Source organism: Mastigoproctus giganteus, chromosome 5 (genome assembly GCF_048544385.1).
Source record: "Mastigoproctus giganteus isolate SK-2022 chromosome 5, ASM4854438v1, whole genome shotgun sequence".
Classification (NCBI taxonomy): Eukaryota; Metazoa; Arthropoda; class Arachnida; order Uropygi; family Thelyphonidae; genus Mastigoproctus; species Mastigoproctus giganteus.
In genome coordinates, this window is record NC_143579.1 from 238346126 (window position 1) to 238360922 (window position 14797).

Genomic DNA, 14797 nt, shown 5'->3' on the forward strand with positions numbered 1-14797 from the left:
CATTTGCAAACTTAGCATGATACATCAAGCCTGATATACCTTCATCAATATCGTTGATAAATATTGAAAACAACAATAGGCCCAGCAAAAGCTAGAACTGTCAATTGTGTGCTGTCTGCATGTACTCAATAATCAAAAGTTTTTGCACAATGTCAATCAATGGAAGTTATACCATCACTGTTCAGAAACCTTAGCATGATTAGAAGGTAACATTCCAGTGTTAAGAACATTCTAAAAGGCAGTAGTATGAAAAAAAAAACTGCAAACTTTTTTGTTGGCAGTTTTTTTTTATACTGGCACTAATTGCCACACTTTTCTAAGCAATGAGTGAGTGGTAAGCAGTTGAATTCAGTGCTACTGGTTTAGTTTTTCTATGAGTTGCATAACAACACGTACTGCATTATTTGTGTGTAGCTGTGTTTGAATTGTTTATGATGCCCTGCTGTGGTAGTAGTAAGAGACATTTTAGTGACATAAAAACTTGCACACGCACACATGAAAAAGGAAGTCTGGGTTTAAGATGCCATCAGAAACTAAAGGAATTTATGTAGATCTCCCTGATCAGACTGTAGTTAGCCTGTTTCAGGCAGAGGGAGAGCAGCTTTTCCCTGAAAAACCTGAAATAACTCAGGTTTTTTTTTTTTTTTTTTTTTGAGTTTTTTTAGCACACACAACATGCAAATTGGTCCACAAACACAATTGTACAGATATAACAAAGTGATTCTGAACCATAGATCACTGCAGATAAAATGGTACAATATGGCCTAAGAAGCTTTACCATAAAATCAACATATAAAAACAAGACATGTTTACAAGAGATTCATTTTTCAGATAATTTTATGTCAATTAAAAATCATGAAATTTTTTTGCATAACTAACCACATAGAGCATATCCCATTAACAAAATACAGAGTTATGTTTTTTTTAAGGTTACCTTCAACATCAAGAAGCTTAAGAGTTATCAGTCCTAGTTGAGATATGCAAAATACCCTGTACAGTAAGAAGGTCAACCTGATGGCTTACGTTAATTTATATCTTATAACTAACTGGAAATGCAGATCAAAACCATCTATGTATTTTGAAATGCCACTAGACAAAATTATAAAAATGTGATTGTGCTTCTAACCATTGTTATATCATTCTAAAAAGATGCTGCCTCAATTTTTTTTAGGGAATGTATATCTTATTTATTGCTGTGTGGTATTTGAATAAACATGGTAAATTTTTTTTCATTGGTAAGTATTTTATTCATGACATTTTTATCAAAATGCAGTTTATGTTCAAAATAGTTACAGTGCTATCTCAATATAATGAAATTAAAGATACAAACCCTTCAACAATATGTGGATATTTCATTCTTATCCAAGCAGCTAGCATTCCACCATATGATCCTCCAAAAGCAATTACTGGACTGCAAGCTGTACCAGGCACAGTTTTTTTAAGATATTGAATGAGAACTGCAAAATCTGCAAGGGCCTGTTCTGAAGTTAAATAACCAAGGTACTGTGGTTCCTATAAAGTTTAAAAGAACTGCAATTTACAATGATATCCAAGTTAAAGAATATACATATTATTAAATCTCAAAGTAATCAAATTAAAATTTAATATGGAAATACTTAAGACATATACAGTAAACCCCCGCTTTACATGGTTAATGTATTCTGTGGCAATGCATGTTAAGTAAAAATGTGTTAATCGAATATAATAACTAATGTAAAATACTGTAGTTCATCCGAAGGGCTTTCAAAACCTTTACAAATTTTGAAAAAAAATATCTGCTTTTACTGCCAATATAACTATAAAGGAGAACAAAGATGTTTGAAATAATTCAGTTTATTATGTAGTAATAAAAGTAATTTACCTCCGTAATATTTGTCCAAAGACAAATATTTATTATGGAGGTATATATATACCTCCATATATATATATATATATATATATATATATGGAGTACATATATATATATATATATATATATATATATATATAGAGTACATATATATATATGGAGTACATATATATATATATAGTACATATATATATAGTACATATATATATATATATATATATGGAGTACATATATATATATATAGTACATATATATATAGTATATATATATATATATATATATATATGGAGTACATATATATATATATAGTACATATATATATAGTATATATATATATATATATATGGAGTACATATATATATATATAGTACATATATATATAGTACATATATATACATATATATATATATACATATATATATATATATATATATATATGGAGTATATATATACAGGGTGTTTCAGTTAAACGTTTCAGAACTTCTAAGAGGGGTAGGGTACATCCTGACAAGTCGAAATCATATAGCAATGTGGGGTCAGAAATGCTTTCCTGAAGCGGTGTTGTACACAGAAGCACCATAAAGAAAAGAGACCGTAAGTGAGAAATCGTTTTAATAATACATGAAAAGAAGCAAAAGGTACATGGATTAAAGTAAGTGTTCGAAGTTTCTTCCACGGGCTACAATGCACGCCTCACATCTCCGACGCATGGACATCCGAACATTCTGGAATACTCCAGGCGAATTTCGAATTTCTTCGGCAGCTACTGCGATTCTTGCAACCAGCTCCTCAGCATTGTCAACAGGGGTGTCATAAACTAGCGATTTCATATGACCCCAGAAATAAAAATCAAGACATGATAGGTCGGGTGAATGAGCAGGCCAATGCACGGGACCACCACGTCCGATCCACTGTTGACCAAATGTGACATCCAGGTAGTTACGAACATCTCCGCTATAATGGGCAGGGGCTCCATCGTGTTGGAACCACATTGTCTGTTGCGTCGATGCAGAAATCTGTTCATCTCTCAAAAGTTGTGGCAATACTTGCTGCAGAAAGATCAAGTAGATAGGTCCGGTTAGACCTATCTACTTGATAATCCATGTACCTACGGTAATCCATGTACCTTTTGCTTCTTTTCATGTATTATTAAAACGATTTCTCACTTACGGTCTCTTTTCTTTATGGTGCTTCTGTGTACAACACCGCTTCAGGAAAGCATTTCCGACCCCACATTGCTATATGATTTCGAGTTGTCAGGATGTACCCTACCCCTCTTAGAAGTTCTGAAACGTTTAACTGAAACACCCTGTATATATGGAGTGTATATATATATATATATATATATATATATATATATACGGACAAATATTAAAAAATGTAGTTTGTACACTCTTTTGTTTCCTTTTCTTGGCATACATCTCTCTTTAGTAGCTGAAATCATTGTTTATAGTTCAGCGGATTTGCATGCTGCGATCGAGGTTAGGGTCGAAATCCATAAGTTGTTTCTTCAAAATTTCAGCAGTTTTAAACAATTCTTGGAATTCCTTTAAAGTTATTGGAATTCATTTAAAGATCTCCTTCACTGGTGCATTTTTTCCCCCTTATTGCAGTTATCTTCATACACATGTTGCTGACTGATATTAAGGAGGTCATTATCAATCAGTTCTTTGGAACATGAGTCTAATAATTCCCGAACATGTGCGGTGTCTACTTCATTAAAGCCTAGCTCTTGCCTGATGTTTGCTATTTCTTCAACAACAGAAGTTACTTGCTGACTTAAGCCTACAAAAATCGTTTGCACAATGAGGCAGAAGATTTTTTTGCACAGCTCTCATGTTGAGTAACTATCTGGAAAACAACTGTGTTAAGTGAATTTTAATTAGGGTTAAATAAATTTTTGTAACAATTTATAAACCATGCTAATTCGAAAAACGTGTCAATCAGAATTGTGTAAAGCAGGGGGTCCCCTGTAATTAGATTATTTTATGTGAATAAAGCATTTTTTTTTTAAATATTAAATTAGCATATGCGCCAATCTTGAAAACTGGGTTAAAAAAACTATACGATATGGCTTCCTTATCAAATACCAGATTCCATCTGACGTCAATGTTGGAAAAATGTTTGATGAAGTATTTTGGATTTTAAATATTGCAATATTAGAAATCAAGGTACTGCATCATATACAACTGAAAAATGATTCAAGAGTTAAAATTTAATTTTGTGAATGCCACCACTTCTGCAAATAAGTCATTTAATTTCAGCACATTCATGCTTTATGTAAATCATGTTTCTGAATCATAACTTTTCTAGAGCAAAAATATTCAGAAAATATCAGAATGCTGTGGCAGGGTTGTTAATGATAGTAATCAGAGTATGTTGAACTAACATAACCTGAATAAATTAAGTAGGCGAGTTAAAAATGGCAACTGAGTCTTAGTGTGGATAAATGCAAGGTAGCAGTAATCCCAGAATAATGTACCATTACTCAAAATGAAAAACACCTGGGATAATTCTATAGTCTGACATAAATTTCTCTGAGCAGAGCAGACAGACTGATAGACCAGGTCATGGGGTTCTGCCAATGACATACAGGAACTTTGCCAGCAGAGAAAAAGAGATTACCCCACTGCATAAGGCAATCATGAAGTCAAAGTATTTAGATGCTGAAAGACCATTTCAATATTGTTTACCTAGATTTTAGTAAAGCTTTTGATATGATCCCTAATGAGGGGATGCTGTACAAACTGGAGCATGCTGGGATTACTGGGAAGATCTTTAAGTGGATCAGGGATTTGCTGAGTGAAAGAAGGATGATAATCAATGGGCAGTCTTCAGAGTGGACTAATACAGTAAGTGGGGTTCCTCAGGGTTCATTGTTGGAGGTTACCTTTTGTTTCTGTTTTCCTTCAACGATACTGATAGGGGTATACAGGGAGGGAAGGCTGTCAAAGTTTGCAGATGATTTAAAGGCAAGAAGATGGCAAATAATCAGGTTGGTTGGTTTGGTGTTTAATGGCACACTGGCAGGCAAATAATCAGGACCACGCTAAGCTGCTTCAGCAGCTTAGCGTGGTCTTGATTATTTTCTAGGTTCTGATAACTTAGCTCAGTTATGCATAAGTCTGAAAAATAGCATACAGAAGTTTAATCATGTTAAATATAAAGTTTTGCATTTGGGTAAGAGAAATCTGTGAAATGACTTATAGAAGGGAATGTGGACTTAAGATGACTCAGGACAAAAAAAAAAAAAAAAAAGATTTTGAAGTTATGATACATGTAAACAAAGTTTTCCTTGCAATTCCTGACAGTCAGGCTCATGAAAACCATGGTAAAACTTCTAGAGAAGGTCCAAAAAAAAAAAAAAAAAAAAAAAGGAGGCAGCTAGATTAGCTGTGAGAGCTAAGGACTGTGAGGAGTGTCGTCACAGAACATCTGGACTGTCTGGAGACTAGACTTCTCAGAGGGGTGACTGAATAAAGGTGTTTTAATGTCTTTAAATGAATTAGCAGAATAAATTAGTTACATTTGCAATAGTAGGTGAAACCAGAACAAATATAAAAATTTATGAAGCAACAGAAGGTTAGATCTCAGGAAATTCATCTTTGGGCAGTGTGCTGTTTGGACACCTGGAATGCCTCCCAAGCAGGTGGTGAAGTCTGACAATTTTTAAGGAATAAGTTCACTTCCTTGTATCATTTGGCTTGATTAATACTAACGTTGACACAGCCTTCAAAAAAAATTAAGTAAAGAAAATGTATGTTAATTTAGAAATATGGTACTGAGCTGAGACCCTAACATTCTTTTCACAAAGTAATTAACTTATTTTCTTTTCTAAGTAATTGTAATATTAAAATTTCACAAAGCATTTTGGATTATGATCAGAACCGCTTTGTGATTTCACTGAAGGAAAGGGGTAGTGCAACAAACCAACTAAAACAAATGGAATGTTACTTAGAGAAGCTTTTCATTCAAAAAAATCTACACATGTCCTACCTGCTCTCTGATAAGCCAGAAAGTTTACTAAAGAAAGAGCTAAGATAGTGGAAACTCTCATGTGAAGCAAAGCAATTGATTTTCTTCAAAAAAAAAATTCTTCAAAAGAAATGACAATAAATTACTCTTGAATCAAAATGATGTACACATTTTCTAATAATGTCAACATATCTGCTCTACAATTCTTCAAAATCTGAATCCAAAGAAATATTTTTATTTGTTATGAAAACTAACAAAAATTAAAACAGAAAGGCAGCAAAAGGGCTATATAATAAAGTTGTAAAATAAGATACAACATTTTGAAGGAAGCTGCATGATATTAGAATTACATGGCTTGAAAACATCTATATATTATGAGTCCTGAAATGAGGGAAAGTGAAATAAGGACAATAATTTTTAGGAGCTAAAGAGTAATACAAGAAAAATAGTAAATAATAAATTCAACAGTCTCTCATCATTTTTCTTTTTACCATACATTAAAGTTGTCTGGTTCACCAAAACATTTATTAAATAAAACAACTAGATTTTTCAAATGCGATAATTTTATTCTGCGATAATTATATTCTGGGTGAATTTGGAGAGTACATTGCAAACACGCATAGCAGAAAATGGATATGCAAAATAAAAAAGCATAATTTTCTCACATGCTGGGATGGAAAGGTTTGATATATGTAGTGGACTGCAGAGGGCTTTCATGTGCACATAATGTCAAGATAGATTAAGTAAGGTTGTTCACCAAAAGAAACCAGAGCTCCAATGAAAATGCACATCTCACCATACTACATATAGCTATGCAGATTCAGGAATAATTTCAGCAATATAAGAGGTCTGAGTGCATCTTGTACTACCACCTTTTGGGATGACTAAATTTACATCTTTCAGGGAAGAAGTTTACAACCTAAAATAATTGTTGTTGCAACTTGATTGTGATAGAAGTTAGACAAGTTCTTAAAAGTAGCAATTACACAGAAAAATGTTATGCTCCTGCTTTATATGTCAACAGATACAAGCTTTATGCACTTTACTTTCTGATACCCCTTCTACTTGCCAGTGAACAGTTTAAAATTTTTAAACTGTTTACAATGCTTATACTTACATCAAAGGACTGATTGCCATAAGGAAGGGAATCACCATAGTATCTGTGCTCAGCAAACACGATCAATGCCCGAAATTCAGATGCCAAACGCCAAACGAACCCCTTAAAATAAAGGATAAAATCTGCTTAAGAAAATTTAGTTTCGAAGCTTTTTATATATTAATGCCAATGCAACTCACCTGAAAGAACAATCTGAGTGGTGAAAACATTAGTATTATAAAATGAAATTACATTTAGTTCCACTGAAAGTAACAGGTTACTTTATTCTGTAATTTACATAAAGTCAATTACCACGAACAGATTCAAGTCCTTCTGGAATGCAAGGACCCACCTTCTGTGAAATAATATATATATTAAAAATAATAAGACACTGCTAGTTCATAAATAAAATGCACTGAGGCTATCAAAATACATATAAGGAAAATGCATTTTGGGTTTTGACAAAATTACATGCTTAAACCTAAATAAATTCAGCATTCAGGTTTATCTTTTTTCCACTACAAGTCTACTTTTATTATTACTTTAATATATACAGTATATATAATATTCAAAGATGTTTCAAACATTTCTGACGTTCATATTCCAGAAATGCTTGGAACATCTGGAGTAATTTATTCTACACAAGATAAATAGTTTATCAATTCTGTAGAGTAGAGTTGTTTCGCAAAGTGTAGAAACAAGTATAGAAACAGGCAAACTCAAACCCAGATTTAAAGGTAAAACTGTCTCCTTTTGTTCCAAATAAAGTTGCTATGTGATGTTAAATGGCATCATATTAATTCTCTTCTTAGTTATTCAAATTGTACACAGGAACATTTAATAAATGAATTATTCTTTTTTAATGAAACTGTTTAATGAAAAATTAAACAAAGATTGAAAAGTTATTTGTTTTTTTGTATTGTATTTGTATTTTGGGCCAAAAAAATAATACTGAAAAAAATCGGGTCCCCAGCTACATAAACTGGTTTCTGGCTATGTTAAGGCTAATAAACGTTGTACAGTTTAAGCATAATCAATTTCTTATGTTTAATAAAGAAATGTTGCTAAGTTTTATTAATTTTTGCTGTCATTATAACATATCACAAAGCTAATGAGCGGTATGACTCAATTGTAATGGCAGCTAAAACGGTAGTTAAATCTATTCTGCATCAGCAAGTTGCTGTTTATGGAAAAGAGATTAACCATAAGATTTAACGAAGCCTATATTTTTCCATCTGTACCCATATTGAGCATTTGCTATCTCTCCCTTTGCTCTCACCTGTTCTAAAGTGATGTTGAACTGGTCACCAACTACATAAACACTGTATGACCAGCCACATAGCTGTAATTTGTAAGAGTAGTTTGCACTGCTACTAACTATACATGCTGTTAGTGACACTTGATATGCCTTCACCAGTGACACTGGTGAAGGCATATCAAAGTTTCATGTCCAAGTTTGCTGATGATATAAATATCAGAAGGGTGATTAAATGACAGCATATGTTGAGTCCAATAAGATAGAAAAATTAGGCAGATGGGCTGAAAAGTGGCAATTGAGGTTTAATTTTGATAAGTGCAAGGTAGTGCGCATATGGAAAGCAATAATCACAGAATTACATTCCAATTGGGTAGTACCACACTCAAGGTAGTGAAGAACAAAAATGGCTTAGGAGCAATTGCATATTTTGACATTAAGTTCTTTGAACAGTGCAGACAGGCTGCTAGGACAGCTTGTGGGGCTTTTATCAATGATATACAGGAATTTTTCAGCAGGAAAAAGGAGGTTATTATCCTATTGTATATGACAATGGCAATGCCACATCTTTTAGGAAGGTGTGGCATTGAAGTGTATCTGTTGGAATGGATGCCTAGATTAGTCAGCCTTACAAAGAAAGACTTCAGTTTTGAAGTCTTCCTTAGTAAGACAGTACCATTTGGGCTTTCCTTGCAAGTGCCTACTTTGCAGAACACTGAAAGTTGCAGTGTTCTTTGAGCTCACTGAAGTGTTTAAAAATCTGGATATATTGAGTTAACTAAATGCTGATGGCATCCTCTCTCTCTCTCTCTCTCATAGACAAAATACACTGCTCTACCATTAATATCCAGACAATAAAGAGCTTTTATTGTGTCATTTAATATTTTGTGCTGAAACCTTTTGCTTTTATGAGGGCCTTCAATCTTTGCAGCATATCTCAACCAGCGTTTTATAAATGTCAGGTGATATGTTCCTCCACTTGGTCTTTAACGCAGCCACCAGTTCGGCCTTGTTCTTTGGGCGATCTTTATATGCATGTACCCGATGATTGAATACATCTCAAAGATGCTTGATAGAATTCAGATCAGAACTCTGGGCTAGCCAATCCAACTTTTCCACACCAACGTCCTCAAACCACTCTGTTATGACCCAAGAATTTGGCATGGTGCATTGTCTTACTGTTACAGGTATGGGCCTTCCCCGAAGTATTGCCATAATGTTGGATGTGTATAATTGTCCAGGTTGTCCTGGTATTGCACAAAATTCATGATTTTGTTGATAATGAAAAATGGGCCCAAGCCAAACCATGAAAAGCAACTCCATACCATGACACTTCCTCCACCAAACTTCATTTTTGGGAGGATACAATCAGGAAGGAACTGTTCCCCTGGCATTCACCACACCAAGAAACGACCATCAGACTGGTAAAGTACAAACCTTGACTTGTCTATCCATAGGACTGTTTTCCACTGCTCTACAGTCCAGGATTTGTGCTCCTTACACCATGTTAATTGGCATCTAGTATTTGTTGAGGTGATAAATGGCTTGTGAACAGCCTGCACGACCATTGTAACCCATATCATAGGGTGTCCTTCATATTGTACTAGTGCTGATATTATTCCCAATACTCTCACAGAGGTGAGAGTATTGTGTGACTTGAGACTTGGCAAATTACGATTTGGCACACAGTTCTTTGCAGAATTCTCTTGTCCTGTTCTGTTAGTTTTTGGGGTTTACCAGGCCGTTTTTTTTTGGCAGATTCAGTCCCATTTCCTCTTCCATTTGCATCACTAACTGTTGACCTAGGGATCCCCAGAGTGATGGTGACAAAAGCAACCATTCTCATACAGAACACTTGCTTCTGTGGCATCCTACTACCATTCCACGTTGGAAGTCTGTTAATTATGTTGAAAGTGTCATCTTGCATCCCCACTTTTGCAATTGTCTGTTCGAGGCCCAATGTGCATATTTATAGCAGGTTTTGTGACATGTTGCACGCATAGTACCCATTTCCCCATCCATAGAGGGGTGTCTGGATATTAATGGTAGGGCATTAGCATTAGCATTAGCATTAGCAGAGGCATATGATGCAAGAAAGCAAGCTTATTCAGCATCAGCCAAAAAAAAAAAAAAAAAACCCACTCCCATTTCACCCCTCCGTTCGTTCGGAATACCTGTCCAGTTGAGCTTTAAATTTGTTTAGGCTATCAACTTCAACAACAAGTGATGGAAGTCGGTTCCACCAACCAACCACCCGCTGGCCAAAGGCAAATTTCCGCACATCTATCCGACATCCGTCCTTCCTCAGTTTGAATTTATGCCCTCTGAGGTGATTATTCTGAGAAAGATGAAGAATCCCATTGGCATTGAGCATGCTCAAACCATTCAAAGCCTTATACACCTCTATCAGATCACCTCGCCGGTGCCTAGTCTCCAAACTCTGTAATTTGCAAAATTTAAGCCTTTCTTCGTAAGAGCAACCCTTTGTTCCATTTACTAATCTTGTTGCCCTTCTCTGTACCCGTTCCAGCAGCTCTACATCCTTCTTGAAATGAGGCCTCCAGACCTGTATACAGTACTCAAGATGTGGCCTTACCATTGCCTTATACAAGGGAATAATCACCTCCTTATCCCTGCTAGAAAAATTCCTGTATATCATTGACAAGACACCATGAGCTACTCTTGCAGCTCGTCTGCACTGCTCAGAGAACTTCATATCTGCCTGCACAATTACCCCCAGGTCCTTTTCATTCTCCACCACTGTCAGTGTAGTACCGCAGAGTTGATACGTTGCTCTGGGGTTACTGTTTCCCATATGCAGCACTTTACATTTGTCGATGTTAAACCTCATTTGCCACCTCTCAGCCCATCTGTTCAACCTTTCCAGATCCTGTTGCAGCAGCATAGCGTCAGTATTGTCCTTAACGACCCTGCCAACCTTTGTATCATCTGCAAACTTGGACATTAAACTTGATATCCCATCATCAATATCATTCATAAACACCGAAAACAACAACGGACCCAACACTGAACCTTGAGGAACTCCACTAATAACATTAGTCCACGTTGAGCAGTGTCCATTGATTACCACTCTCTGTCTTCTGCCACTCAACCATCCCCTTATCCATAGCAGCAATTTGCCTCCAATGCCACACTGCTCCAATTTGTGCAGCAGTCTTCCATGTGCAACAGTATCAAAAGCCTTTCTAAGATCCAAATATATAATATCAAAGTTATTCCCTGCATCCAGTTCTTTTGTGACTACATCATAGTATCCAATCAAATTGGTCAGGCAAGACCTGCCCTTAACAAAACCATGCTGCGTCTGAGCTATAACTGAATTCTTGTCTAGATGATCCTGCAGTGCTTCTTTAACCAGTGCCTCCATTAATTTACCTGGAACAGAAGTTAAACTAACAGGTCTATAATTACTTGTGTCAGCCTTTGATCCTCCTTTGTGAATTGGGGTTACATTTGCACATCTCCAGTCTATGGGTACCTCCCCTGAGTCCAAAGAAGCTCTCATAATTATGGCTAGGGGTTTGCATACTTCCTTTGCTGCCTCCTTTAATATAACTGGATAGATCCCATCCACCCCAGGTGCCTTTTTTATGTTTATCCTCAACAATCTCTCCTCCACTTTCCTCTCAGTTATTACAAAATCATCCAGCTCACTGCCAATGTTTACTTTACCTACATCATTCTCCTTCCTGAATAACTCCTCATGCGTGAATGTAGATGCAAAATACTCGTTTAGATTGTTAGCCACCTGAGCAGGATCCTCAACTGTTGAACCATCAATATCCAGTGGACCAATCTGATTCATCCCTTTCCTTTTCGAGTTCAAGTATGTAAAGAACTCTTTTCTGTTTTTCTTTGCATCCTTTGCCAAGGATTTTTCATAGTCTGCCTTTGCCTGCCTAATCTCCTTTGTGACTTGGTTACAGACCAACTTATATCTATCATAGGCTTCCATGTCACCCATTAATTTGTATGTATCCCATGCATTTTTCTTCTCTGCCACATGTCTCATTAGTTCATCTGACAACCATTTAGGCCTAAACCTTGAACAATATTTCTTAGTTGGTATGTAAAGCCTGGTAGCCTCCAAGATTAGTTCCTTGAATGCTTCCCATTTTGAGTTTGCTGTTGGTAACATCATCAGTTGGTCCCACTGTATAGAATTTAAATACTGTCTCAGACCATCATAGTCGCCTTTACGAAAACAAAAACCCTTCCCTTTACCTCTGATGGTAGTTACCTCCTTGAGTAAATCCCACTTCAACACACTGTGATCACTGCCACCTAGTGGTTCATTTATCTGCAGGTTCTTAATGCATGAAGAATCACTACTGATAATCAGATCAAGAGTATTGCTCCCTCTTGTTGCCTCACGAACATGCTGATGTAGAAAACAATCATCCAATAAATCCACAAAAGCCTTGCTAGTGTGCGAGTGACCAATCCACAAATTCCAGTCAATATCTGGGAAATTAAAGTCCCCCATTATAAGACTCTCTGATTTACTGGCCCACTCTATTTCCCTGTACAATATCTTATTATACTCATCAGAGTCATTAGGCCTATAGCACACTCCCACTCTCAATTTTGATTTCCCTATGCTTATGTCACACCAAACTGACTCGACACTGCCCTGTCCATCGATGTCGACTGGCTTCACTTCCTTGGACTTTATGTGTTTCTTAATTAATAGCATAACCCCTCCTCCCCTCCTGTCCTGTCTATCCTTTCTATACACATTGTATTCCCCAAATTCCAGTTCCGCATTACTTATATCTGTGTGACACCACGTCTCTGATATCCCAACAATATCTGCCTTTGATGTTTTGAGCAATACCTCAAATTCATGAAATTTATTTACCAAACTCCTAGCATTGGTGTACACGCAGGTATACATGCACCTGTTTCTATTCTTAGCTACTCTAACACAACCCATGTGTTTACTTGTACCGCAATGACTACCAGCAGTCTCTGAAATATCCTGCATCTTGTTTTTCAGACTTCTGCTCATTTCAATAGAAGCAGTGCAAGAATCACTTCCACCTCTGCCACTGGCTACTGTTAATCTATTAGTCCTTGTATCCCCCCCAACTAGCAGTTTTCCGACCCACCTAACACTGCCTCGACAGCATCAGCAAAAATTCTTGCACCCTTTCTATTTAAGTGTATCCCATCCCTGAAGAAGCAATCTCTCCTGTTAACAAGTACAGTCCAGGCTGAAAAAAATTCTACCCCTTGAGCCTTGCACAATCCCTCCAGGGCCGAATTGATCGACAAGGCTCTCATCATATACTCCCTCCTATCGTGTCTGGGCAGAATTGCAGACACTTTCAAGTTCAACCCTAATTCACGGCTTTTTTTCAACAGTGACCTGTACTTGCTAAGTAATTCCGCCGGTCTCCTACTCTTAATATCATTAGTGCCAACGTGTACAACTATATCACCTTTTGTGCCCTTAAAAGATGATATCCGCTCTACAACGTCATCAACCTTTGCCCCTGGCAGACATACCCTGGTCCTATTCATCAAGGGATATAAATTTAAGTTGCCCCAGGACAGTGTGTAAAAATTTGTTTTCAGCTAGAGAGTGACTGATTGCTGGGAGAAACTTCCATCTGGTGTTGAAATAGTAAGCAGTTTGAAGAAATATTAAAAAAAATTATTATTACTTTTTTTTTTTTTTAATGAAACCCCCAAACACAAAAGATATCAGAACCTACAGTACTTTAGTACCATGTGAGGGTTGAAGGTTGAAGAAGATAGGAGTTATTTTATTTGGTTTTTTTTAGGAGTATTAGCAACTAAGGCCATATTGCTCCGGGATATGCGGTGGTCATTCCCTGACCTTTCCGCATCCTCCGTATTTGGTGGTGATGGGCTCGAACCCCGGTCTAATCAAGAAGCGTGTGCTATGCACTGCTGCTCCTTCCCACCTGGCTACGGAGGCGGCAGAAGATAGGAGATACTTGTTGACACTACACTTGAAAATTTCTGTAGATTTTAATTTTCAGGAAATACACATGAAGGAAGGTTGTTTCAGAAAAAAAAGTTGAAAGTATAAATGTGGAAGAAGAAAACTTGGTTCTGAGTTTGAAATTGGACAGTAAATAGATGCTGACTGGTTGTGCACATGTTTGACTGGTCCAGAAGAGAGGAGGAAATTATAATGTCCATTCAGAAGAATAGTGCCCATGGAAGTATCCACAGAAAAGGCATGCAGTAGAGATGGAGTAATATTTAATCCAATTGTCCTCTTTTGAATGGAGTCTAGAAGCCTGAGAGGTGTATATTATTCATCATCACAGCTGTGGAAACAATATTTCAAAATAAGATGGATTTTAAATTTTGCAAAGGGTGAGTAATAGTTTAGAAGAAAAATAACACTGACAGAAAAGGAAAAACCCATTTTTTAGATGCAGAGGAAGCAATATTTGTGATATGCTTATGCCAAAAGAGATTAGGTGTCAGGGTAATCTCAAGAACTATTTGAAAAGTTTGTGGCCTGAGTATGAGGACTTTATTTCAGGAGTCTTGTAATATGTTACTTTTCAACATGGTCCCCTTTGGAGTCAATACACTTTTGCCACTGATGATGTATTGT

At 36.3% G+C, this 14797-nt stretch overlaps 1 protein-coding gene across 2 annotated transcripts in view; it reads right to left on the bottom strand.

Annotated features, from left to right (window-relative positions):
• The window catches only part of LOC150086312 (lysosomal Pro-X carboxypeptidase), a 55281-nt gene that overhangs the window by 29996 nt on the left and 10488 nt on the right, over nucleotides 1–14797 (bottom strand). For both annotated transcript variants that reach the window (XM_090373829.1, XM_090373830.1), the window contains exons 3-4: nucleotides 6942–7043; nucleotides 1331–1512 (exon numbers count right to left, since the gene is read on the bottom strand). In XM_090373829.1, coding sequence (XP_090229955.1) covers nucleotides 1331–1512; nucleotides 6942–7043 — 284 coding nt within the window. The remainder of the gene's footprint in view (nucleotides 1–1330; nucleotides 1513–6941; nucleotides 7044–14797) is intronic.